At 42.4% G+C, this 27,996-nt stretch overlaps 1 protein-coding gene across 1 annotated transcript; it reads left to right on the top strand.

Annotated features, from left to right (window-relative positions):
- The first annotated feature begins 19 nt into the window (after positions 1-19).
- LOC108701665 (testis-expressed protein 2) lies at positions 20-27,962 on the top strand. Its single transcript, XM_018236595.2, has 12 exons — positions 20-402; positions 3,574-4,879; positions 8,307-8,507; positions 9,477-9,792; positions 10,144-10,379; positions 11,311-11,457; positions 12,559-12,658; positions 23,402-23,525; positions 25,766-25,906; positions 26,668-26,880; positions 27,012-27,132; positions 27,723-27,962. Exons 2-12 carry the CDS (start codon positions 3,593-3,595, stop codon positions 27,831-27,833), a joined length of 2,997 nt encoding a protein of 998 aa, XP_018092084.2. The 5' UTR covers positions 20-402; positions 3,574-3,592; the 3' UTR covers positions 27,834-27,962.
- Positions 27,963-27,996: the final 34 nt, after the last annotated feature.

Here is a 27,996-nt window from a genome sequence, read left to right on the forward strand (position 1 = left end):
CAGGGCTACAGACTCTCCCTATCCACATTGGAAGCAATGAAGGCAGCTACAGACTGGGGGTAAATGCAGAGTCGGACTTTTGTAGGAATCTCTGCAAAAGAAAAACTGTCAGTCACCATCCAGTGGAATTGGGCTTGTGTCTCGTCCAAGAGCTTGAGCCCTGGAGGAGTTGTGAGTACACATGGACAGTGAGTGGCTGCTGAAGTACAGAGATCCCTGCAGTGCCTGGCTGGCTGCTGGGGAAGAAACATGCGGAGAGAAGCTGCTACACGTCCCCAGCACTTACTGATCCGACCTGGGCTGCGGTGCTGAGACAGCAGAGCAGTGGGACGTTACAACTGGAAGCCTGGACTGAAGCTTCCCCTCTCCCCACTCCAGAAGGACTTACCGCTTCCATTCCAGGTAGGTCTGGTGTCAGTGAAATGCAACAAACAGGGTAGCTCAGCCTCCCAGACACAGCACTGCAGTACAAGATTTAGGCACAGACCAGGTCATGAAAATATAATGCAGCATTCTGTCATGAACTATAATATTCACTGAATGCCTAATTGGGGCTAAGGCTGGCAGGGGATGCTGGGAGTTGTAGGTCTCCAAAAGGGACATAGCTAAGGCTTTCATTTGCCGGCCCATGTTTCTATATGTGCAAAGTGTAACCCACACGGGATATAATGGGGTGATGTATTATTGTAAGGGAAGAACGAGTCAGAGTTTTTGGGTACTGCGGCATGACTTTGAGACGCCGGATCAGCCCCCTCCACTCCAAGAGTTCCTGTGTACTCATATCCCACCTATAATATCTTCCGGCAGATTTCCTAGCCACACTGCTGTAAACCATGCAGAGAAATCTCTGACAGATCAGAAGTGGCTGAGATTTTTTTAAATTATTCAACCGCCCCCCCCCCAATGTGCTCCCATAGCCAAAGTTTTATAATGGAAGTGGGAGGACTAAACTTGCAGACCAGTGTCTGTATTATAATGTCCATATGAATTGCATGTGCCAATACTACCAATAAACAGTGACTAAATACCAACATCAGCCCTTCTCCCACGGAGCTTGCAATCTAATAGCGGTTTTCTGGTTTGTGGAGGAAACACATGGAAGTTCAGAAACATGTTCCCGTCCATCAGAAGAGGAAACATGTGGAACAAGACCTAACGACCTAACTAGATATACTCTCCCTTTCACCCCCAATTTCATCATCACCCAATAGCTTCAACTATAAATTTGATGAGAAGGGAACCCCACAACATACTACATATAATATTATTTCCCCTTATTTCTCCTGGGCCACAAAGAGCAGATATGGGGACACTGTGCCACTTGTGAGGTTAAAGGTCGGTAGGGCACTGACTTGGCCAGTTGTGCCCCTGCTTTTGGTTGGCTACAGCTACTTTTAATATATTACCAAAACTAAAAGAATCAGGTTTTAAGCTCCAATGCCCTGGCTCAGCTTCATTTCAGCTCTACTGCAGCTTCAGTACAGCAGCTCCAACTCCAGAGATCAGCCCAAAAGTGATGGGTCCTACCCCTGGGTACTGAATAGCTGGAGCACCACCCTGTTATAAGCAAGTACAGATGTGACCCAGTTCCCACTCTGGTGCAGTAATGAGCTCCCTGGATTCTATACTAGATCTACAGTAAATTCTTATTTGTGCACAGAACAAATATCATAGATTTGGGACAAGGCAAACCATTAGAGCTGTAATCTACAACAGCTTTCCTCAAAAATGGACATTATCTAGATAGATGATAGATAGATTGTATGATAGATAGATATACTGTATGATAGATAGACAGGGTTGGACTGGGGGGGCCCGGGGCCCACTGGGGCTGCTGCCTCAGGGCCCTCCCGCCACAGATCGCATGCGCGCAAGTGCATGTGCGCGCAAAGTGTTTTTGCCGCAACCGAGTAGTCCTGGCAGCCGACAGGAAGATCTTTAGAAGTGCAGGTAGCGGATCTGGGCCGGCGGGGCCCACCAGGTTTTTTGCCGATGTCCCGCCAGGCCAGTTTTACCCTGCAGATAGATATATAGATGACTGCTAGATAGATAGGTGACAGATAGAAAGATAGATAGATGACAGATAGAAAGATAGATGGATAGAATCCACTATTTTAGGATTTGGCCGAATCTGAAAACATTTGTGAAAGATTTGGCCAAATACCGAACCAAATCTCAACCATAATTTGCATATGTAAATTAGGGAAACAAGGGGGAAAGAGAACCATGCACTGAGCATGTGGTTAAAAAAATTTTGACAACAGGTCAGATGCTTTTTTCGGATTTGGTTCGGCCAGGCACTTGGTTTCGGCCAAACCTGAATCCTGCTGAAAAAGCCCGAATCTTGGCCGAATCCTGATCTGATTCCTGGATTTGGTGCATACCTAATAGATAGATAGAGCAAGCAGTGAAGGGATGTACTGAAACTTTTGCAATAGTTATCTATAATCCAATCCTGTGTCTGAGCCTAACTAGATCCTGATGGGCTCTTCTACTCTCTAATGCTGTCATTATAAATGAGGTCTTCACATTCTCTACAAACCTACATAGCATCTTATGCTTAGCATATTTTAGCCAGGTTAAGGGAGGAGATGCATTGTGGGAAGATCCACTGATCACTGCCAGGCTGAGGAAATCACTGCCATAGGACATGGTGTTGAATCATAATGTAGTCTTGATGCCTTTGAGGGACAGAAAAACATTTTATTATGCAAGAAGGATGTAAGAAATGATAACTTACAGTCCTGACTGGAGGATCCTGTGAAACATACTGTACATAATGTAATAGCTGCAATGTTTACTGATGTCTTAGTTACACAGAGCAGTCAATCAGTAGATGACATTTCTTGGTAAATCATAGTAATATAAGTGATATATCTTAAAGATTATTCCAGCATGGTCCTCCTCCATCTCCTCATATTCTTCTGAGGTACATGAGGATCAAGGCACCCTGTACCCTTGAGGCCCACCTGTGAACCTGATTTCAAGGGCCTACTTGTATTGGGAGAGAAGGGAATGAGAAGGGTCCTGTTCACCCCACTGGGGCAGAAAACTTCAACACTAGGTTGGGGAGTCTGAACCATTGTCCTCCAAGGTTCTCAGTAAAGACCCAAGAGATATTACATTCTACCAAGCAGACTTAGAGGCTTCTACAAATAATATTGTTATAAACATTTTCATATTGCCTCTTAAATATTCATAACAATGGAATGGAATCGTACTTTTATTAAAGTATTCTGGTTCTGTACCAAAACTAGACTCATCTCAGGAGTCATTGCCGTGAGGACGCGGGTTCATCAGATGAAAGACAAAAACAGGAATTATCTGACTTAAAAGGGAGACTATCCTCAACATTTGGGAAACACTGTTGGAGGCTAACACTCGCTACCTTTTTTATGTTATAAAGCTTTGAAATTATAACCAATGTATTAAACTGTGGCACAGGCACTGATACCCAAAAGTTGGATCTTGAGCATCGTATCGGTCGATCACAACAGGCCTTTGTCCTTATCTATTGATGTATTCACAACTCTGTCCTATTAATACTACAAACTATTTAATTTTATTTTACAGGGAGACCATGCTGTGAAGAATGTCTCACCTGTCCAAAATTAGACCTGCTTCAGCAGGTTCTCCTGGGGCTGGCTCTAAGGGTACTAAGATGCCACAAGGGATAACTATCCAGCTCACGAAAGTACAGAGTGAAGACAACTGGGAAGATCTGGATGAGAGCGAGCTTATATTTACTTTGGATCAAGATGACAGTGATGATGTTGAGACGGCACCAAAACCAGATATAGCCCTAAACTCTATGCGTACGCCTTTTACATGTAGTCCAGGAGATGTGGTGAATGAGCTTGCACTTGCTGCATATGAGTGTGCCGGGGATGTGTTGTTGTGTACCGATAGCCAAAGGAATAGTTCGCCACTGTTGGCAAGTTCACTCACCTCTAAACCAGCTGTCAACTTAGTCAAGTCTCTCTCTAGTGAGATTGAGTCTAAAGACCCGTCACCCCACAAGCCGCACCCTCTGGTCAACCTAGTCAAGTCCATCTCTACAGAAATTTCCAGACTTGAGCCTGAGGTTACCCAGTCAAAGTCAGACTCCAAACTAAATGTTCATCTCTGGAGACAAATAACCCAGCCCAAGAGCAAAAATTGGGATTCCAGGACGGCTCCGTCCTCCCCTAGCATGTCACCATCTGAAAGCAAAGGACTCTTTTTTAATGTGCAGGAAGTAGAGGCCAAGCTGGAAGATACCAAGAGGAGACTTTCTGAAGCCATGCAGGAACCCTTGAGCATGCTCAGTAAGATCATAGGAGATGAGGCAAGTCCTAACTCTAAAAGTAAAACTGCCTTCCCTGTTTTGTTCCCACAGGAATCACCAACCACCCAGTCAAGGGATCAAGGGCTTTTTGACTTTAAGGACACCATGCCTGAAGAAGGCAATTGCTTACATTTTGCAGATAGTATGGAGAATCCAGCCAATGAAAACATGCCAGGGGACTTTTGCAAGTATAAAATATGCTCCTATGGAGATGTCATCCAAGTTGTAGAACTGGCATCTGATGATGCAGCAGAAGACCAAGATCCAGGCTCTACACAGGACAGACACAACGTGCCTAATCCTCACAGTGATGTGCCATACAGCGTCCTCATTTGTGTGGCTATCCTGGCTTATAACTTTCTCATCTGGCCTCTCCCAGTTTACATTTCTGGGCTTTTTGTGGGGCTGGCTAGCGGGTTCCTGTTGGGCTTCTTCATCATTGTATTGCTTGGGCCCAAACCAACATATGCTTCGAGACACACACCATTTCTAAAGGAGAACTTAAAAACTTCTATTTCGGCACCTGAGACACAGGAACCTGATGTACTTAGGGTAAGAAAAGTCTGCATAATCTACTGCCATCTAAACGAGGGGCAAATGGGGTGCATCCTCCCAGCCTTATAGACAGAAGCTCAATGATCTTGCTAGGAGTCTAGTGAGGCAGGTGACCATACAATCCCCTCCAATAACTAATCCCATGTCATTAGCAAGATTATTATCCAGTCCCGTATTCTTTACCCTTTATGTTTTGGGGTTTTATATCAGCCCAAGGCCACCACAGCCTTTTAGCAGGGAAGAACTGTGCCTCTGAAAATGCCCCAACAACTCTCCATCTTCCTTTTTGCTGATTCCCAGCACATTCTCTCGGCTGCTGAGCTACCTGAGTTAAGGGACCACCGCACAATATATACGGTATATACACGATAAGAGTCATAAGACAAGGTTACATTCTGAGAATGCCTAAGATTAGCTTCCTAGCTTCTCAGCAGCAGCCTAGAGCACACTGAGCACGTGCAGTGCCATTGACACACAAATGATGGCCTAACAAGATCCAAGATGGGGAGCTGCTGAGAACAACTTTGAAGGCCTGAATCATTACAGTTATGGAGGTGTTGAACCTCTGGGCTGGTACAATAAATTCACTATAAGAACACAGTATTTTTAGCCATATTCATTATTAGACTTGGGTTCTCCTTTAAAACCAAATGACTCAAATGGATACATGAAATGTCTGGAGTGGTCCATTATCTTCCTAATGACGTGGGTTTATACTGACTACGTGTGCCGCATACAGGTGCCCGGTGTTCTTCACGGTCCATCTGCTTTACATTAAAGCCGACATCAATTTGCTGAATAGTGCAAAGCTTATCTTTATTTTGTTCCACTATAATCTACTGTAACGGGGGGGATCTGCTGTGCTCTCTAAAGATGAACAATAAAGGGCCGGCAAGCTTTAATCACGGCTAATAATAGCTCCCATTTAACAGACCGGAGTTTAACTGCCTTAGGAAACAACCCAGAGAGCCGTGTGTAGATTACTGCAGGGGGGAGCATTTTTACCGCATTGTGCTGAAATTTCGTCTCTGCCAATAAATAATGCTTCAGTATAAAGTGGTACTAAGCACGGCTGCACAATTTCCATCATGCCGTATATATATCCATTGTCAGAGCAGCTTCAATCCAAAAATAGGTAATAGCTCTTTGGCAGAGGCATGATAATGTGGGTAAGCGGCAGCACATAACAGCTGGGGGCGGGGGTGCTCTATCCAAACCCACTTGTTTTTCCTTTTTAATCTATTTGCAAGAAGCTTACAACCACTGCTTTGTTTTAATTCATTAAGTAAATAGCTTCCAGTCTCTGCTGAAATGTGCAAACCCGATCACTAGAAGAAGCAAAAGTCAGTACAATCCATCACGATATCGATAAATACTCTTGCCTGGCTGATATACGCTCAGTAATGCTCTTAAAGGGATGTTGGCATCAGATTATAAAATCTTTACATGTTCTTGGAAACCCCATGAGAGATTAAAATGTAGAGTATTTTTTGAGTAGAGATCAATCCACTACTTTAGGATTCAGCTGAATCCTTCGTGAAAAATGTGGCTGCATAACGAACCAATCCGAAACCCTAATGTGCATATGTAAATTAGCGAAATGAGAACCAACGAAGTAAAAAAAATGTTTGACTTCCTTGTTTGTTTAACGAAGTCAAGTGATTTTTTCGGGTTCGGTTCGGCCAGGCACTTGGATTCTGAATCCTGCTGAAAAAGGTTGAATCTTCGACGAATCCCGAACCCTGGATCCAGTGCATCCAGAAATTTGAGTGCCCTGCTTCTCTTTATATTTTGGATTACAACATAAATCATTAAAGGAAATGTCAAACATTAAAACAAATGAATGTAAAATTGCTCAGAACGCTCTTCTTTTGCAATTTACTTGCATTTTTTTTTTTTCGTTTTTTTTGTTTTCAAGATACTGGCAGTTTTATACTTGCGAATATAATGAATTTGAAACAACAGCGCCACTTGCTGTTCATTTCGGCCAACTGTAGCCAGTCAGCCAACATGAACAGTAGGTGGTGCTGTTTTGGTTCATTGTATGAGCCGTGTAAAAACTGCTAATATCTTGAAAACTAAAAAAAAAAATTATATAAATTGCGAAAGTGCTCAGAAGCTCAGTCTGAGCAATTTTATATTCATTTCTTTCAAGGGTTTACAATTTCCTTTGATGTTGGGTATGTTACGTATGAGAGAAATGTGATGATTGTATAATCCCATAAAAATGGGGTTATGTAATGAAAGTCAAATAAACCATAGCAACCAATCAGCAGGTGGTAATTGCGGGTAAGCTGGTTGAAACCAAACCATTCAATTAGTTGCTATGGGTTACTAGCCCTAGAATAACTGCACTTTTTATTACATAACCCTGTAAACTGCTAACAGCAGTTGCATATCCATGATAAATAAATCCCCTGCTTCAGAATCGAATGAGTGAATGTTGATATCCCATCACCCATCTATGAATATCACGCCGGCTAAACACTGAAGAGATCTGAATAATCCTGAGCATCTTTGGTATAAAAGTGGCACATCTGTCAAAGAGACTGGCAAAATCAGTCGAAATATGTTTAGCCTAGAGCCTATCTTTACTGGGGGCTCTGTGGCTCTAAGGTCGAAAGGGCCGTAATCAATAACAATTTTCAATGAAAGCGACGGGGAAATAAAGCAGAAAGTGAATAATGATGCATCTGACTCAAGGTCTCCATTAAACAAATACAATGGGAAAATTAAAAAATAAAGTTTTAGTGACCCTAACTGTCAGTTATATGGGGCATGGAACTGTCAGTTGTATGGGGCATGGAACTGTCAGTTATATGGGGCATGGAACTGTCAGTTATATGGGGCATGGAACTGTCAGTTGTATGGGGCATGGAACTGTCAGTTATATGGGGCATGGAACTGTCAGTTATATGGGGCATGGGACTGTCAGTTATATGGGCCATGGGACTGTCAGTTATATGGGGCATGGGACTGTCAGTTATATGGGGCATGGAACTGTCAGTTGTATGGGGCATGGAACTGTCAGTTATATGGGGCATGGAACTGTCAGTTATATGGGGCATGGAACTGTCAGTTGTATGGGGCATGGAACTGTCAGTTATATGGGGCATGGAACTGTCAGTTGTATGGGGCATGGAACTGTCAGTTATATGGGGCATGGAACTGTCAGTTGTATGGGGCATGGAACTGTCAGTTATATGGGGCATGGAACTGTCAGTTGTATGGGGCATGGAACTGTCAGTTATATGGGGCATGGAACTGTCAGTTATATGGGGCATGGAACTGTCTGTCATATGGGGCATGGATTCCCTAAAGCAAAGTGTGACCCACCAAATAAGTAAGACATCTGGGTTCCTGGGAAGCTCTATTCCTCCTTATATCCTCTACCATTAGCAAATGCCTATCCATTCATTTCCAGGGCTGGATGAATGAGATGTCTTCCTACGATCCAGAGACCTATCACCCAGCATTTACCAACTCCGTGTTTGTGACCCTGGAAGGGACAACCCTGAAACGCTCCTACCCAAAATGCAACCTGCCCCGGAGGTCCATCTTTGGTGAGGAGATACCTGAGATTGTGTTCCTCAGCCATCAGACCAACGACCTGACCAGCGCTCAGGTAACACAGATTCATTGCTAGCACTATGAGGGAATAACTATCTCATTTTTTTGTTTTGAATTCCAAACAAACATGACTAGACAGGAAACATGTAAGTGCCTTATCTTAGGCCTCAGGAGGAGCTCAGGGCTGTGAAAGGGAGGAGTTGAGGAATGTAATGTAAGTCATTTGTGTCACATGACTTATACTTGTGTATTTATGGTACATTATCCCTTATAATAATGATACTCAGAGTTCCCTGTATAACTCAGCCTGCAGCCTTGTGTCTTTATATGGTCACAGAACCCCTCAGTGACTTCTAATATCCTTATCATTTACAGTAGGGGGTACATTATCCCTTATAATACATGAGAGATACTCAGAGTTCCCTGTATAACTCAGCCTGCAGCCTTGTGCCTTTATATGGTCACAGAACAACCCCTCAGTGACTTCTAATATCCTTATCATTTACAGTAGGGGGTACATTATCCCTTATAATACATGAGTGATACAGAGTTCCCTGTATAACCCAGCCTGCAGTCTTGTGCCTTTATATGATCACAGAACAACCCCTCAGTGACTTCTAATATCCTTATCATTTACAGTAGGGGGTACATTATCCCTTATAATACATGAGTGATACTCAGAGTTCCCTGTATAACTCAGCCTGCAGCCTTGTGCCTTTATATGGTCACAGAACCCCTCAGTGACTTCTAATATCCTTATCATTTACAGTAGGGGGTACATTATCCCTTATAATACATGAGTGATACTCAGAGTTCCCTGTATAACTCGGCCTGCAGCCTTGTGCCTTTATATGGTCACAGAACCCCTCAGTGACTTCTAATATCCTTATTATTTACAGTAGGGGTACATTATCCCTTATAATACATGAGTGATACTCAGAGTTCCCTGTATAACTTATATATATATTTTTAATAAGGCTACATTATTCTTATAATAATAATAATAATACTATTCATACTGCAGGTATTTCTGTACCCACATGGTCTGGCCAAGAAGCGACTGTGGAATAAAAAGTATCCAATCTGCATCCAGCTCTGTGACATGGAAGGGGCGAGCACAACAAACATACAAACAAGTGAGACAGAAGCACCGACATACGAGGAGACCCTGAAACTCAAAGCTGAGAACACAGCAAAGCAACCAGAACATCCAACACCAGGAACCTTGTATTTATTTGGGAGAACGGGAAGGGAGAAAGAAGAGTGGTACCAACAGCTGGCGAGAGCTTCCCGAGGGTTAGCAAGCACAAAGGAAAGTGCAAGTAAATGTGATAAAACAGGTAAGTGAGCCTTTCTTATACTTGGACATTGGGAAGTGCAGGGCTGACTAGAATCAAAATCATGGATCTATGATCTATGTTGAAATCATAATGACTTTTTTATGATAAGCATTAACAGACACAAATGTGCAAGCTGCATGCAACACTTTGCACCGTAAGTATGGAGCACCTATTGTCCTACATTGCTCCTGTGGACCTGCATGTTTCACCCCACCATCATGCAGCTCTGCTGAACACAGATAAAGAGTGAACTCTTTGGTTGCTTTTCCATGAGTAACTGTAGCCAATATTGTAAGGCAAGGAAGCACTTGTCTACACCTAGTTACGTTCTTTCTCCTTTATTCCATGTAGGACTGACCCCAAACACGTCAAGCCCATGCAGCTTGGCTGGACCAAGTAACAACAGTGGAGGGAGCTCTGAAGACATCCCCTGTCTAGCCAGATCAAAAGAACTAACTGGGAACGCCAAGCAGAAAATCCTTCTGGATTACACAGCGTTCATGTCACAGCTAATGCCTCCTGAGCAGTCCAGTCCCCTGCTGAGTCCTTGTCAAAGTGCAGCAAGCAGCCCCACACTGAGGAAACCGGTAATGGACTCTCTCTCATTATATCTCATATTGAAATGAGGCCATTTATCAATAAAGATCCTCAAACACCCCACATATATGGGGACCCAGATGGACCATTGGGTCTAGAGGGCAGCCATGTCAATAAACATTACATTGGGGGGCTTTCATACAGCCTTGATGGGATTAGGGTGGTTTGGGAAGGTTACCAATTGAATTCTTATAATTTGGGGAATAAATAAGTATCAATATAGAGCTTTTGGGGAGGCTAAGCATTCCTAAATCTGCACCATTTTTGGCGAGAAATACCCACGTGATGGAAGAACTCCTTATAATGGGGGTCCCCAACTTTTTTAACCTGTGACCAGCATTCAAATGTTGGGGAGCAACACATGCATGAGCAAAGTTCCTGGGGTGCCAAGTGTGTGCTGTGATTGGCTATTTGGTGGCCCCTATATGGTCTAGCAGGCTACAGGAGGTTCTGTTTGGCAGTACACCTGGTTTTTATGCAACCAGAACTTGCCTCCAAGCCTGGAAGTCAAAAATAATCACCTGCTTTGAGGCCACTGGGAGCAACATCCAATGGGTTGGGGAGCAACATGTTGCTTGTGATCCACTAGTTGGGGATCACTGCCTTAGAAGATACTGCTGTCCATAAAGAGTACTTAGATAGCAAAGGTAAGTAGACACAACTGTTTCTGTTTTGAGAATATGGGAAGCAATCCTAAAGTTTTTATCTCAATGTTAATTGCCTCCCACTTAGACCTCAAGAACAATATGTTCCTCAGTGCGTGACTGTCAGTAGGTACAGGATAATTATGTACAGTGACTCACTCTATTCTCAGCAATGGAGCTGTCACAATACTGTCTTCTACAAAAGGAGCTGCCAACCGCATATGTTCTCCTGTTTCTCACCTACAACAATAATGTTATGTTTGCTCTTATAAACCAGCACCTGGAACAACGTTCCCTCTCCAACAACCCCGATGTATGCTGGATAAACGCATTCATCGGAAGGATCCTGTGGGACTTCCTGAGGGAAAAATACTGGGAGGATATTGTGGCCAACAAGATTCAGAAGAAACTGACAAAAATCAAGGTAAGAGGCTAATGAGAATGGAGAATAAAAAGGAACTCTTTTTTGTCACCTCCTGCCAGACCACATATGATAACAACTCTAGCAATCGCCACAGCTGAAAAATGGAGACAGAATAGTCTAAAACAGGGGTCCCCAAACTTTTTTACCTGTGAGCCACATTAAAATGTAAAAAGATTTGGGGAGCAAGTTAAATATGAAAAATGTTCCTGGGGGTTGCCAAATAAGGGCTATTTGGTAGCCCCTATGTGGACAGGCAGCCTACAGGAGACTCTGTTTGGCAGTAGATCTGATTTTTATACAACCAAAACTTGCCTCCAAGCCCAGAATTCAAAAATAAGCACCTGTTTGAGGCCACTGGGAGCAACATCCAAGGAGTTGGAGAGCAACATGTTATTCACAAGCCACTGGTTGGGGACCACTGATCTAGAACAGCGTCGGACTGGCCCACCGGGATACCAGGAAAACTCCCGGGGGGCCCAGGTGTCAGTGGGCCCTCTTGCTCCAACCATTTAGCCTATTTCATGGTAATTCCCTATTTATTTATGGAAAAAAATGCTTAATAATGGAAGAATATAGTAAGTAGATATAAAGACTAGGAGAATAAAGAGCTTGGGTGAGGAGAGGAGGAATAAGTGTTTGGAAAGTGGGTCCACGGTCTAAGAGTTTCTGGTGGGCCCCTGGCATCCCAGTCCAACACTGATCTAGAACATAGTTCCAATTCTTTTTTAGCACCCATTGCTATCCCACCATTTCCCATGCTCCCCATTCACTACTGGTTTAAACACTCCTGCCTCTTTTTTCATAACCAGGCAAACATCGTTACTATGGGTCATCCGTGCAGTTGAGCAATTTCAGCTGTGTTCAATCCCTATGATTTAGCAATCACTTTTAGTCTTAACAATGGATATTTCTCTATTTCACCAATGAGAAAAGGCCCATCAGCCCGGCTGAGTCTATGAGAATGAGTGAACGCTCCAAGTGACCCACCTATGCTTCTGACACATAAACTGCATAATTTCTGGGATATGAATCCTCTTGCGGTTATTTGCTGAGTAATCTGGAGCGGTTGTTGAGTTAATCTTCTATGCTGTTTCTTTTTAGCTGCCCAACTTTATGAAGGAGCTGACCCTTACAGACTTGGATATGGGCACCTCGCTTCCCCAGATTAACTCCATCTCGAAGCCTACCATGAACGAGAGAGGTAAGCTCCAATATACTCCCTATCTGCTGCCCTTCTGCCTCCTTTCCTAGCCAGTAAGTCCTCAGTCATTCTTCTCTTTCATTTTAATATTTATCTACTGGGGCTAAAACATTGCATCTGCCCATATACTTGGGCCCAGATGAACCAATTCTGATTTGTTGGTAGATTCACCCCATAAGATGCCACGGTCACACATGGAAACCTCTGCCAAATAATTTCTCCAAAACATCTGGTTTTCAGGTATAGGCTGGTGCATCATTCTTTCTTGAGGCCCCCGCTCCCACACAGTAAACGCAATGACATAATCCGTGATACATTAATAACAATCTTTACATGCTAATCCATAAGCCTGATCCTCGTTTCCCTGCCTGTGACATCACAAAGCCCCAGAATAGCACCATCGCCCGACCACTGATCTGCCATTGGTTTCATCTTCTTGTTACTATGGCAGATGGGTGCCGTGTATATATATAGATATGGGTATTACTGCCAGTATAAGAACAAACAGAAGAACTTTTTATGTATAAAGTATGCCCAAAATTATTCAACAAACAAAATGCGAAAAAGAAATGTTTGAAGAGGTGGAGATTTTTTTCTCCCTGAAATTGTTAGCCTGGCTGACAAGTACGGCCTTCTGCCAATCCGCTGGCACTTGTTTTGTCCTATTAAATATAGACTTTGCTTCCCCTTCCCTATAATCTGCATCTGGCTGCAGAATCTTCACACTGCTCCGCTCCCTGTCCTAACACAGCAGCTGATCTTGCACATTCCAAACGTTCTTCTCTCACTGATCGGTGGCTGATCACTGTAGCACACTAAGGAAATAAGTGACAAGTAGGGACAAACCTGCGAATGCAAGAGCTTAGTAATTGGTAGGTGAAAAGACAATGTGAAATCTGCATTTTCAAAAAGAACAGGAAATGTGAATAGAGGGGGAGGATACCCAATATGTACCAAGTATATACTTTATTGTCATGTTAAGCAGAAATAAACCAAAAAATAAGTCATCCTACAATACTGCAGTTTATATAGTTACCTCTTACAGTAATGCTCTAGGCTGCTGCTGAGAAGCTAAGCTTAGGAATGATAGATGATAGATAGATAGATAGATAGATAGATAGATAGATAGATAGATAGATAGATAGATAGATAGATAATGATCGGTAGATAAAAAATAGGTAGAAAGAAAGAAAGAAAGAAAGATAGATAGATAGATAGATAGATAGATAGATAGATAGATAGATACATAGTAACATAGTAACATAGTAAGTAAGGTTGAAAAAAGACACATGTCCATCGAGTTCAACCTTTTTTTTTTTTTGTTTTGTTTATTAACTACCTATCTGCCAGTTGATCCAGAGGAAGGCAAAAAACCCATCTGAAGCCTCTCCAATTTGCCTTAGAGGGGGAAAAATTCCTTCCTGACTCCAAAATGGCAATCGGACTAGTCCCTGGATCAACTTGGACTATGAGCTATTTCCCATAACCCTGTATTCCTTACTTGCTAAAAAGCCATCCAACCCTTCTTAAAGCTATCTAATGTATCAGCCTGTACAACTGATTCAGGGAGAGAATTCCACATCTTCACAGCTCTCACTGTAAAAAACCCCTTCCGAATATTTAGGCGGAACCTCTTTTCTTCTAATCGGAATGGGTGACCTTGTGTCAGCTGGAAAGACCTACTGGTAAATAAAGCATTAGAGAGATTGTTATATGATCCCCTTATATATTTATACATAGTCATCATATCACCCCTTAAGCGCCTCTTCTCCAGCGTGAACATCCCCAATTTGGCGAGTCTTTCCTCATAGCTAAGATTTTCAATACCTTTTACCAGCTTAGTTGCCCTTCTCTGTACCCTCTCTAATACAATAATGTCCTGTTTGAGTGATGGAGACCAAAACTGTACGGCATATTCTAGATGGGGCCTTACAAGTGCTCTATACAGTGGAAGAATGACCCCCTCCTCCCTTGACTCTATGCCCTTTTAATACAGCTCAAGACCTTATTTGCCCTTGATGCTGCTGACTGGCATTGTTGCTACAGCCAAGTTTATCATCTACAAGGACTCCAAGGTCCTTTTCCATAATGGATTTGCCTAGTGCAGTCCCATTAACGGTATAAGTGGCTTGGATATTTTTACATCCCAGGTGCATGACTTTACATTTATCAACATTGAATCTCATTTGCCACTTAGCTGCCCAGATTGCCAGTTTGTCAAGATCATGTTACAAGGATGACACATCCTGGATGGAATTAATTGGGCTGGATAATTTTGTGTCATCTGCAAACACTGATACATTACTTACAACACCCTCCCCTAAGTCATTAATGAACAAGTTAAATAAAAGTGGACCCAATACTGAGCCCTGGGGGACCCCACTAAGAACCTTACTCCAAGTAGAGAATGTCCCATTAACAACCACCCTCTGTACCCGATCCTGTAGCCAGTTTCCTATCCATGTGCAAACGACTTCATTAAGCCCAACAGACCTTAGTTTAGAAAGCAGTCGTTTGTGGGGCACAGTATCAAACGCTTTGGCAAAATCCAAATAGATCACATCTACTGCCCCCCACTATCCAGAATCTTACTTACCACATCATAAAATGCAATCAAATTCGTCTGACATGACCTATCCTTCATAAAGCCATGCTGATTGCTGCTCATAATGCCATTCATTAGGACAAAATTTTGAATGTGATCCCTTAACAAGCCTTCAAATAATTTGCCCACCACAGATGTCAAGCTTACTGACCTATAATTGCCAGGCTGAGATCGTAATCCCTTTTTAAATATTGGAATAACATCAGCTTTCCTCCAATCCATAGGCACCATACCAGATGACAGTGAATCTGAGAAAATCAGAAATAAGGGCTGGTCTAAAACTGAACTAAGCTCTCTTAGAACCCGGGGGTGTATGCCATCAGGCCCTGGAGCCTTGTTTACATTAATTTGTATTAAAGCTTTTTGAATCATATCCTGAGTCAGCCACTGACTAGATTGAGCTGAACCATTCGTGCAGTTATTAAGTGAGCCTGTGAACCCAGACTCCTCTATTGTATACACTGAAGAAAAGAACTGATTTAGCACATTTGCCTTATCTGTATCTGTTACAACCATACTAGTACCATTATTTAATGGAGCAACACTCTCAACCTGCATCTTTTTACTATTAATATATTTAAAAAACTTTTTAGGGTTAGTTTTCACCTCCACCGCAATTAACTCTTCATTTCTTTTCTTAGCCTTCCGGATTGCTGATTTACAACATTTATTACAGTGTTTATATTCATTAAATGCAGCTTCTGTCCCTACAGATTTGTAGTTTTTAAATGCCTCTCTCTTCTTTCCCATTAACATCTTTACCTCTGTATTAAGCCACACAGGATGATTCTTAGAGCTTCTACGTTTAGTCCTTAAAGGAAAACTATACCCCCCAAACAATGTAGGTCTCTATAAAAAGATATTGCATAAAACAGCTCATATGTAAAACCCTGCTTCATGTAAATAAACCATTTTCATAATAATATACTTTTCTAGTAGTATGTGCCATTGGGTAATCATAAATAGAAAATTGCCATTTTAAAAAATAAGGGCCGCCCCCTGGGATCGTAGGATTCACTGTACTCACAAACATACCAACAAACCATACATGTTAGGTCACATGAGCCAATTAACAGACAGAGTTGTGTCTTTTGCTTCCTCACTTCTTCCTGTTACAGTTAGTGTTGTAGTATTTCTGGTCAGGTGATCTCTGAGGCAGCACAGATAGAGTCACGAAATGGTGGTTCAAGGCAAGAGATGTAAAAGGGCAATATTTACTTAATTATACATTCCAGTTTGCTAAGATTCTTTAATATGCCACTTAGTAAGATATGAACTATCTGTTGCTGAAGTGTTTATTTTGGGAGTATAGTTTTCCTTTAAGGGAATAAATTGAGAACAGTAATGATTTAATATCATTTTAAAGGACAACCATTTCTGTTCTGTGTTTTTAGCTGAAAACCTAATGCCCCAATCAATGCTCTGTAGGGCAGCCCTCAAGGCACTAAAATTAGCTTTGGCAAAATTCATGGTTTTTGTTGCCCCAGTATATTTTTGTTTTTTGCACCAGACATTAAAAGATATAACATTATGGTCACTATTACCCAGGGGTTCAATGACTTGCACATTTGCTATAAGTTCTGGGTCATTTGAGATCACTAAATCAAGAATAGCATTTTTTCTGGTAGGCTCCTCAACAACCTGTGCTAAAAAATTGTCGTGCAATAAGTTTATAAACTTGTTCCCATTAACTGATCTAGCAGTAACCGTTGCTCCAGTCAATATCTGGGTAATTAAAATCCCCCATTATCATTACTTTACCTAAACTAGCAGCCTTTTCTATTTGCATTAGGAGCTTTGTCTCTTCCTCCTCACTTACATTAGGGGGTCTATAGCAGACGCCTACAATTAATTTGCTGGATTCTTTACAATTGGTGAAGAACTCCACCCATACGACTTCTGGCCCCTCATTTTCTAACATAACCTCCTCCTTTATATGAGCTTTTAAATCCTGCCTAACATACAGACATACCCCTCCTCCTTTTCTATTGCCTCTGTCCCTCCGAAACAAAGTATAGCCACTGATATTTACTGCCCAGTCATGCGACTCATTCAGCCATGTTTTGGCCACACCAATCACATCATATTTTCCTTCCATCACCAGCAGCTCCAGCTCTCCCATTTTACCAGTCAGGCTTCTTGCATTTGTAAACATACATTTAATACTGGCACCATATTGAACATATGACATGTGGTCCTCCCTATCCTTAACAGTATCCCCAGCCAAATCTCCTCCCCCATTTTCCCTTTCTTTGCCCACTATCTCATCTAACCTGTCTTCCACTGAACCTTTTACTGAACCCTCCCCCCCCACACCTAGTTTAAAATCTCCTCCAACCCTCTAGCCATCTTCTCTCCCAAAACAGCTGCACCATCATCATTGAGGTGCAGCCCATCCCTAGCAAAGAGCCTGTAGCCGACTGAAAAATCAGCCCAGTTCTCCAAAAACCCAAAACCCTCCTGCCTACACCAATCTTTTAGCCACGCATTAATCTCCCTACGCTCCCGCTGTCTCCTTAGCGTTGCTCGTGGCTCAGGTAATATCTCTGAGAAAATTACCTTGGAAGTCCTCGCCCTCAGCTTTGAACCTAGTTTTTTGATAGATAGATAGATAGATAATAGATAGATAGATAGATAGATAGATAGATAGATAGATAGATAATATAATGATCGGTAGATATAAAATAGAAAGAAAGAAAGAAAGAAAGAAAGAAAGAAAGAAAGAAAGAAAGAGAGAGAGAGAGAGAGAGAGAGAGAGAGAGAAGAAGAGAAGAAAGAAAGAAAGAAAGAAAGAAGAAAGAAAGAAAGAAAGAAAGAAAGAAAGAAAGAAAGAAAGATGGATAGATAGATAGATAGATAATATAATGATCGGTAGATACAAAATAGAAAGAAAGAAAGAAAGAAAGAAAGAAAGATGGATAGATAGATAGATAGATAGATAGATAGATAGATAGATAGATAGATAGATAGATAGATAATATAATGATCGGTAGATACAAAATAGAAAGAAAGAAAGAAAGAAAGAAAGAAAGAAAGAAAGAAAGAAAGAAAGAAAGAAAGAAAGAAAGAAAGAAAGAAAGAAAGAAAGAAAGAAGGAAAGATGGATAGATAGATAGATAATATAATGATCAGTAGATAAAAAATAGATAGAAAGAAAGAAAGAAAGAAAGAAAGATGGATAGATAGATAATAGATAAAGAGATATAAATAGATAGATAAATGATAGAGAGAGATATAGATATAGAGATAAATAGATAGATCTTCCCTGGTAATGTTCTGGGGTGGCCTTGGGATGGTAAAGAAGCCCAAAACATAATCCACATGGGGGATAAAGACTTGCCTTTACCCGAGGGCCATTCAATGTGCCTTGCCTAATCAGAGGGGAAGCACACGCTACAAATGTGCAGCTAACGAGGGACTTAGAGAATGATATGAGTATGAATACTAACAATAGGGGAAACACAAGGAGGTCTCCCGTGACTGAAGAGAGCCCACTAGGGCCCTGACATTTTTGCATTTTAATATGTGTTTACAACAGAAGGCTATCTTCTTTTTTTTATTATTTTTGGTGTGGGCACTTGTTGTGCCCCTGGAGAGAGAATGCTGGTCAATTTGCACCCCAATCCCAAGCACAGTACTAAGAGTCACATGTATCCCCCTCTGGAAATGCAACCTGAAAATAATAACTTGCCGGACTTTGGCTGACCAGCCCCACGGTGAAATTCAAATTAGAATTAGATCAAAATGCAGAGAAATGGTTATTGACTTGAAATATACTTGTAACTGTAACTGTAATTATATATTAAAATTCTGGGTCCACGTTGCCCAGTGTTGTCACTACGCTGGCCACTATAAAATGGGTTGGCGGTGACTTTGGGCATGTTAGGCGGGAGCAGTAGGAATAAAGACTGTGTAGATGAATGTTTCACATCCGACAGCTGTTATGGAATCCAAGAGGGATAAACGTGGATGAAGGGGCATTTTAATTTACCATGATTATCGATGAGACAATTTGTGAAAAAACTTGCTGCCTATCATGCATTTATATTTATATAACCACAGTCAGAGCTACATGTCTGGTTCAGGACACATTGTTCTAGCTAGAACCAGCAATACGTGTCCATTACAGGTCCAGAGATCAGAAGAGGAGTGGAAAGATGGGGGAATAAGTAGAACGAGGCAGGAGAATGGAGGAGGCAGGGAGGGCATGGAGATTGAGAAGGACAGAGGAAAGAGGAAGAGAAGGCATATTATGTTCTGAAAGTTTATAGACTGGTGGCTATTTACGTTATGTTCTGCTAAGTTTGCCAAGATGGTGGAGGTGATTTTAGTCCTTCAATAGCTTCGTCATCTTTGATGACTTGTTACAGTATATATACTGTATGGTCAGTCCATACGACCATAGCACACTGACGAATAGTTTTCTGTTGCGTTTCAAATGTTTTATTGGCTCATTACAGTAGAAAAAGGCAACGTTTTGGGCCGCACAGGGCCCTTTATCAAGCCTTGTTATATATATGGGACAGCCTTGTTTCACCGTTTATGGCAGTGATCCCCAACCAGTAGCTTGTGAGTAACATGTTGCTCCCCAACTCCTTGGATGTTGCTCTCAGAAGCCTCAAATCAGATGAGCATTTTTCATTTCCAGGCTTGGAGGCAAGTTTTGGTTGTATAAAAACAAGTTGTAGTGCCAAACAGAGTCTCCTGTAGGCTGCCAGTCCAAATAGGGGCTACCAAGTAGTCAATCACAGCCCATATTTGGCACCTACAGGGACTTGTTTCAAGCTTATGTTGCTCCTCAACTCTTTGTATAGTTGATGTGGCTCATGGGGAAAAAAGTTTGGGGACCTTCGGGCCTCTGTGTACCTGAAATAACATGTCCTAGTCTAAATGTCAGTCCTTGATCTCCTTATATATACAGGGCCGGCCTTAGGCCTATTGGACCAATTGGGCCCAATTGGGCCCGCACCTCTGGGGGCCCCGCACCACAGGGCAGCACAGATAATATTTCCCTCAGCACATGATGCTGCCTGGCCTGCCCCCAACTTTGAGAGTCCAGCCCATCCCCAAATCCATAGGTCCAGCCCACCCCCGACTCTGATAAGCCAACCTATCCCCCAACTCCATAGGTCTAGCCTGTCCCCAACTCTCATAGGCCCAGCTTTCCTCCAACCTTGATAGGCCCTGCCTGGCCCCAATCCAACCAAGCCTGCTCCCAAGCTGAATCGGCCCAGCCTGCCCCAAACTAATTGGCCCAGTCCACTCTCCTATTTCCTCCCTCTCTCTCTTACCCTGTGTGCCCCTATTATGTGCCCCTATTTCATCCCTCTCACTCTCTTACCTTGTCTGCCCCTTTCCTTTCTATTTTGTGCCTGTATGCCCTTATTTTCCTAAATACTTGGTGTGTCAGTAGCCAGCAACACTTTGTCTAGGGGCCCCGCCAACATGGTCCCAATTGGGCCCCACATTTGATAGGATCAGCCCTGTATATATATATATATACAGGGTATATATTCTGCAAGTAAGATGGTTTGCACTAGTGTTCCCTTGGCAAAGGCGTTCTTCCGAAACATTGGGGTAATTCTCTAATTCAGAGTTTCTGCTTTCATTGTACATAGTACTTAGTGATGGGCAAATCTGTCCAGTTTTGCTTCGCCGAGAAATTTGCAAAACTCAGAAAAAATTTGCGAAACGGCCGTCAAAATTACTTTGACGCACGACAAAAACATTCACAGTCGGCGAAACCCTGAAATTCGCTGTGAATCTTTGCCTGCCGAAAATATTGGCCCATCACTAATTGTAATGTTTGTTACATATAAATCTTTGATCAAGAATTTTTAATTGCAGTGCCACCTGTATTTTTTTGCTTGATTAGTGAGCAAGATCATTCTATGTTTATCCATGTGAATTTATAACCCTGTTCTCTCATAATACCATCACTGTTATATAAAGACAGAATTATTATAGATTATATTTGGAGTTGGAATTGTGACCAGAGACCCATTAAAATCCAACCAAGTCAACTATGTCAAACGCTTCCGCCCCCTCCCTCAATGGAAGCAGCTGTTCTCACTGGCAGGGACGGGAGCCTGTGCTTGAGATTAATAAGAGCCATTAGAAACCACAATTCGCAAGCAAATTAAATTATCAGGCTGAGCTGTAAACTGCAGGCCGTCCGTAATCTCTGGATTAAATGGCAGTACAACCAGATTGTCATTAACCCTAGAGGGCTCTGGTATTTTTATGTTTGTAGAATGACTTTATTTGATGTCAATCTTCATGGCACTAAATCCAGGTGATGGTGGCCACGCCCATGCCATATCCTGACCACGCCCTTTGGCTATGCCCCTTGTTCTAAAAGGGTTGAGAGGTCAGAAGCAGACAGACTCATTCTGCACTCATGCTCAAAGAAGTCTACATTCTCAAGTCTACCCAGCAGTTACAGTCCCAAAAGACTCATTCACCAATGTCTGTGGCCCCCCATTACCATCCAGAGACCCACCCCCTTCACCCAAACCTTCACCACCCCAACACCCCACTGATTTCCGTACGCTCACAGCCCATACCCCAATTCCCCTAGCCAGAAAATCACTAGCTAGGGCCGGTACCAGTATTAAAAATGACATTGCCGATAAATTTGACATGCCCTTTAATCCCAGCCTGCCCTTCTTCTGCCTCTCTGCTGCAGAACACCTCTTCTAATCACAGGCCCCCCTATTTGCCGCCCACTTCACCCATTTTACTGCGCAGTCAACCCATTTCCCCTCACCCCATCAACCTTTCCTTCCACACCCTGCCTGTCCCCCATATGTCATAGCCCCACCCCAAATGATGTCATGACCACACCCACAAGTGACATCAAGGCCAGCCCCCGACAAGAAGGCCGGTAACAGGCAAGTAAAAAGGTGGCCCCGCCATAAAAGTTTTAACAAAAACATTGATGGTCAGAGGCCCCATAGAATATTTTTAAAAAATCATTGGTGGTCAGGGGTTCAATAAAATAAAAAAAAATAAAAAAAAATTGTGTTCAGTGGAACTTACCTAAGGTTTTTCTTCAGTTTCTTCGGCTCCTTTCATAGCTTTGGGTCTTTTTTGCGGCTTTGGGACTTCAACTTTGGGTCTTTTCATGGCTTTGGGTCTTTTTGTGGCTTTGGGTCTTTTAGGTGCAGCTTCGGATCTTTGTGGCACGGCTGGTGTCTTCACCAAGACTTCGGGTCTTCGGTGTGGCTTCATGTCTTCACTGAGGCTTCGTGTCTTCACGGTGCAAGAACTTTACAGCACAGCCAGGCCCTCCTTTAGGCTCGGGCCCGGTACAGCTGCACCTGATGGTGGCCCTTCATAACTGTATCATAGCTTGATTCTGATTGACCCTGATCCCAGCAAAAGTTATAAAATGTAAAACCAGTAACATGGGGTTATTTTATGGGATTGTAGGGTGTTTGTGTGTCCATCCCATTCAGTGACATTACAAGGTAGAGAATTACATGTGTCTCGTTGGACAGACCAATGACTGACCCAGACCTGCTGACTTGTGACCTGGACCAGGCCAGCTAACCCCCAGTGGGCCCCATTTTGCTACCGAACCTGCTGGGGGTTTCAGGGAAGGAACCCCAGTACCCTATGTGCTTTGTAACCACAATGTGATGTCACATGTACTTCTGTAACACTGGCCAAAGGATCAACCTTGTATAGACAATGGATTTTTATACAGTATTTAACAGTTGACAGAGGCCTGCCCCGAGTACCCAAGCATGTTGCCCATTTCAGAAGCCACATCCCTGACCATTTCTTCATGTCACAGAGGGTGAACATCATAGAACATGGATATTTTCCTATTTAAACAGCAGACTAAGCTACTAATACCAATATAGGCTGCTAATATTGACATTATTGTCACCAACCAAAGTATGACAAAACAATATTTGGGGCTCATTTGTCAACACTGGGCACATTTGCCCATGGGCAGTCACCCATAGCAACCAACCAGCGATTGTTTCAGTCAGCTGTTACTGTCTGCAGGCAAATTTCCCCAGTATTGATAAAAGACCCCCCATATAGTAAATGACAGAGACAGGGTAGTTTCTCCTTTTTGTAAACAAGACTCTGCAGAATGTGTTTCTCTTACCATCTCCTCGCAGGGATTTGGATGGACCTGGACGTTTCCTACAGTGGATTCTTGCAGGTCACATTAGAGACAAAAATTAATTTATCCAGGCTGGGCAAGGAAGAGGAGAGCGGTCAGACGGACGTCAGAAGAGACAGGTAAAACCATGTCATCTTATATTAGGCTATCTCCAGGCAGTAGGGAAGATAAGTTGTACTTCATGTTAAGTATCGGTGGTGTAGAGAATCTAGAACCCTTAGCTCACACTTTCTCTTCCTCAACCAGATCATGGTGGCCACATTGGACCTGGGATTTTCCTCCTTCAGAACTAACGGACTCAGTTCCCGTAGAACTGTATAGAATTTGACAAATAAAAACAATATGTGGTCCTTTTCCACCTTTCCATTGTTTTTTATTCTGTAGAGTAGTTATTACAGCCGACCACTGCATTTTCAGATCATGTTCTGCAACCGCGCAGCATTACTAAAAGCAGCGTATAGAAAACTGAAAGCACGTTTTAATTCTCTGGAATTAATTAGACGCTGCTTGTTGGCTTAATTAGACCTTCTGCTCTGTCACTTTATTAATTAGGACATGTTAGAGGCACAGATGTGATGGAGTTTATCGCTCTTTTAACCATTGTCAGGGTCTGTATGTGCATGCGGATTAGTATTTCAGTGTATTGTGCCATCCAGGAAAAATGCCAAGGAGCCTAAGGGGTCTTACCCACCAGGGGAATGCACTGAAATGCCAAACACAGATGGATGCAAATTCTTGATGGTGGTGATGGTGATACTTTCAGCAGAGAGCACAAATAGGGATCTAAAATGATGGAGACCTAAAAAAAAACAGTTTAAAAAGTGGTGTCAGATAAAGGCTTGTGGTTTAATGCCACCTTTAGTATGGTTCTCTATGGGCACCTGTATCTAGATGGTAGCCAACATGGAAGATAACAGTTGGGATCTACTAACTAATGTGCCACGTCTTTAAAGGAGAACTAAAGCCTAACTAAAGAAGTAGCTAGAAATGTTGTACATGATGTTTTGTGCTTCTGTACCAGCCCAAGGCAACCACAGCCCTTTAGCAGTAAAGATATGAGTCTCCAAAGATGCCCCAGTAGCTCCCCATCTTCTTTTCTGCTGATTCACTGCACATGCTCTGTGCTGCTGTCACTTACTGAGCTTAGGGACCCACTCACAATATACAGTACACATAGAATAGAAATGTCACAATATAAGGCTGATTAGTAATTAATACAGATAATTACTACATGGCAGCACAGAAACCAGTGCAATTAGCATCAGAATTTAATAATCAGCAAACCTGTAGCATCAGCTTATATTACAGGGGAAGCTCATTTTCTGCTGGATAATTAGTGACGAGCCCTAAGCTTAGCTTCTCAACAGCCAATCAGAGCCCACTGAGCATGTGAGTGTCACAGACACTTTCCAAGATGGTGACCCCCTGTGACAAGTTTGAAGTCCTGGATCATTGCTGCTATTGACAAGCTGAAACTTTAGGCTGGTGCAATAAGTTCAGTATATAAAACATGGCATTTTTAGCCATAGTCAGTTTTAGGGTTTAGTTCTCCTTTAATGCCTCACTATTGACACTATAATTGGCAGCATATATTCAGAGAGGGGCCAGCTGTTTATAACCAGAGCTGACCTTAATAGTGAAGGGGTGCAAATACCCTATATTGGGCACCATTAGTTACAATACAACGTTAAGCTCTCCAGCTTTTGTTCTGCTACATCTTCTACAGGTCCCCAGCAGATATTGGAATTCAGTCACGCTGCCTGGGGCAGTAATAGAGGTGATCACATATCCATGTAGAAAAAGGCTGGCACAAACCGGATCTCAGTCAACAAAAATGCAGTTCAAAATAGTTTTGGAGAGTTGCCACCATCAGGGCAGACATGATCTGGCAGGGGACATGAACCTCAGGGAAAAGGATGAGGCTCCCCTCTGAAGGGATGGAGTTTGGGCAGACTGAGAGTTCAGGCATAGTTTGATGTATTGAGGTATGGCCTCAACATTCCTCATGGCAACCCTGGGCGCTGTAATTAACTCTTATTACAGTAAAGTAAGTATGACAATGTTCATAACAATCTTTGCCCATTGCTTTGCCAAGCCACACTATGAAACCACTCAAACATAATAAACCACACAATAGATGTAGGGGATGCAAGTGAGCCATTTTAGTGTGAATAAGATGAATAGAATAATCCTCCTCAAGTTTGAGGGGCTGCCATAAAAATATTTTGCATTGGGCTAGTGGTAACTTCTACTTTTACATTTTTAAATAAACAAAAATATGCAATTTAGTAATGTTCAGTTATGAGACTAACCCTTTTACAGTGAAAAAAATAATTTTTTTGGGAAAATCTACCCACAGAGTTCTTACACCAAGAGCAAGAATATTTGTTGACAGTGATGAAGAATCTTCAAGTGCCGGTTCCTCAGAAGACGAGGAGATCCCCATCACTGAAATGCCGGGAGCTGTGGGAGACAGGTTGAACCCAACAAACTCGGAAGGGTAATATGGCACATTTGGAAGCAACAGTGAAATGCTACAAAGATGGTCTTTGATCCCACAGTCCCATGGAGGGGAAAGCAGAGTAGTATCCAGCTTTGGCTTTGATGGTCAAGTTATTGGGGTGGTTCATACCTTCAAGATTTATCATAATTATGGTTATGGATATGGTTGACCTTAAAAATGGAAAGGATGCTGAAGAGCATTAATTAGTATAATTATTGCCTACTCTTTGTGTGTAGGACATCAGTGGTTGAATGCAGTCAACAGACAGCTAAATAAATGCTTCATCTTTAGTGTGTAAGTTAAGGCAATCAGATCCATAGACCACAGATCCAATGTTGTGACCAAACATGGGTTTGGATCATTGAATTATGGTGAAAAAAACCCCCCATTACTTCCATTGCCATCCGTGGTTCTGGAAAGCATTTGGGATGGAAGAACATCCTTTGGTCAATAACTAAAGATGCTTTAGGTGAAAGGTGACAATTTAATAAATAGGCAAAAGGTGTATTTGCTCAGCGCACACGATCTGTCCTTTCATCTGCAAGTCCTTGTGGTTTTCCGGAGGTAGGTTGTGAGCTTCTACTTGCTCATTTTCCATCTGGGCCTCACCTGGATTTGCTGACCTGCAATCCAACCCAGACCCACTGACCTGCAATCCAACCTGGCCCCAAGCACTTGCTACCCAAGCCAGGCCAAACAAACACAGTTGTAATAAAACCATACATTTTACCCCATTAATGTTTTTCCTTTGTCTGCAGATTTACTGGTGGCAACAGTGCAGGGCGCAAGATACTCAGATTTGTTGATAAAATTACTAAATCCCGCTACTTCCAGAAAGCCACAGAGAATGAGTACATCAAGAGGAAGATTGAAGAGGTGTCCAACACTCCACTCTTGCTGACGGTGGAAGTACAGGAGTTGGAGGGGACACTTGCGGTGAATATCCCCCCTCCACCCACGGACAGGATATGGTAAGAAATGTGCTTGAAGGAGAAGAGAGCTTAAAAATGGCTTCACGTGTTTGACAAAGAAAGTCAAGTTATTTTGACCAATGTAAATATTCGTACAAAGTAGAAATTCACTGCATATGGTGATTTTTCAGGTACAGTTTCCGAATCCCACCACGCCTTGAGATGAGGGTGCGTCCCAAACTTGGGGAGAGAGAAGTGACTTTTATCCATGTTACAGAGTGGATAGAGAAGAAACTACAAGATGAGTTTCAGGTATTGACACTTGGGCAGCTTTATTCATCCATAGCCCTTTGCATGCAAAAATTCTAGCCAGGTATCATGCAAGCATTGGATTACTTTTTTCAGCTTACATACATCAAACAGCAAGCAAAAATGACTTCTGTCCACAAAGATGGTAGAGATGTTTAGGCAGTGCCATAATCACCAGTAGTAGCTCCAACAATGGCTTCTGTCCTCAAAGATGGTAGAGATGTTTAGGCAGTGCCATAATCACCGGTAATAGCTTCAACAATGGCTTCTGTCCTCAAAGATGGTAGAGATGTTTCGGCAGTGCCATAATCACCAGTAGTAGCTCCAACAATGGCTTCTGTCCACAAAGATGGTAGAGATGTTTCGGCAGTGCCATAATCACCAGTAGTAGCTGCAACTGTTGCACACAATGGTAACTGACCCATGGTGATCACCAGTAGAATTTTTGGACAACCAACGCATCCAGTGATCCGAGTGTAGGGCATCCATTTCATGTCAGAACCATCCCAACATTATTAATGAAATATATAAAACCTAAATATCAAGTAATCTTGTATCACATGGTTTATATCATATACACTTCTCTGTTGCAGAAAATATTAGTAATGCCAAACATGGATGACCTGTATTTCCCGGTCATGCAGTCTAGTGTTGAAAGTACCAAGTCAACCCAGCCTGAGCCAGTAAATCCACTGGTTGTCTGAGCACTACAGAGTTTAATGAAGATTGCTGTCATTGGACCTTGCTGACTGCACCACCTTGCCATGATATTTTTGGGCTACAAAAGCAACATCTGCTGGAATGAAATGAGCTTGTCTTATTATGGATCTAAGCCTGGCCAAGGAGAACACAAACCTTGTCTGATAG

The sequence above is a fragment of the Xenopus laevis genome, chromosome 9_10L (assembly GCF_017654675.1).
Source record: "Xenopus laevis strain J_2021 chromosome 9_10L, Xenopus_laevis_v10.1, whole genome shotgun sequence".
Taxonomy (NCBI): Eukaryota; Metazoa; Chordata; class Amphibia; order Anura; family Pipidae; genus Xenopus; species Xenopus laevis.

Coding starts and splice junctions, on each gene's coding strand:
- LOC108701665 (XM_018236595.2), top strand. CDS start 3,593: ATGTCTCACCTGTCCAAAATTAGACCTGCTTCAGCAGGTTCTCCTGGG. Junction 4,880..8,306: donor AGGAACCTGATGTACTTAGG/GTAAGAAAAGTC, acceptor ATTCATTTCCAG/GGCTGGATGAATGAGATGTC. Junction 27,133..27,722: donor AACTACAAGATGAGTTTCAG/GTATTGACACTT, acceptor TCTCTGTTGCAG/AAAATATTAGTAATGCCAAA.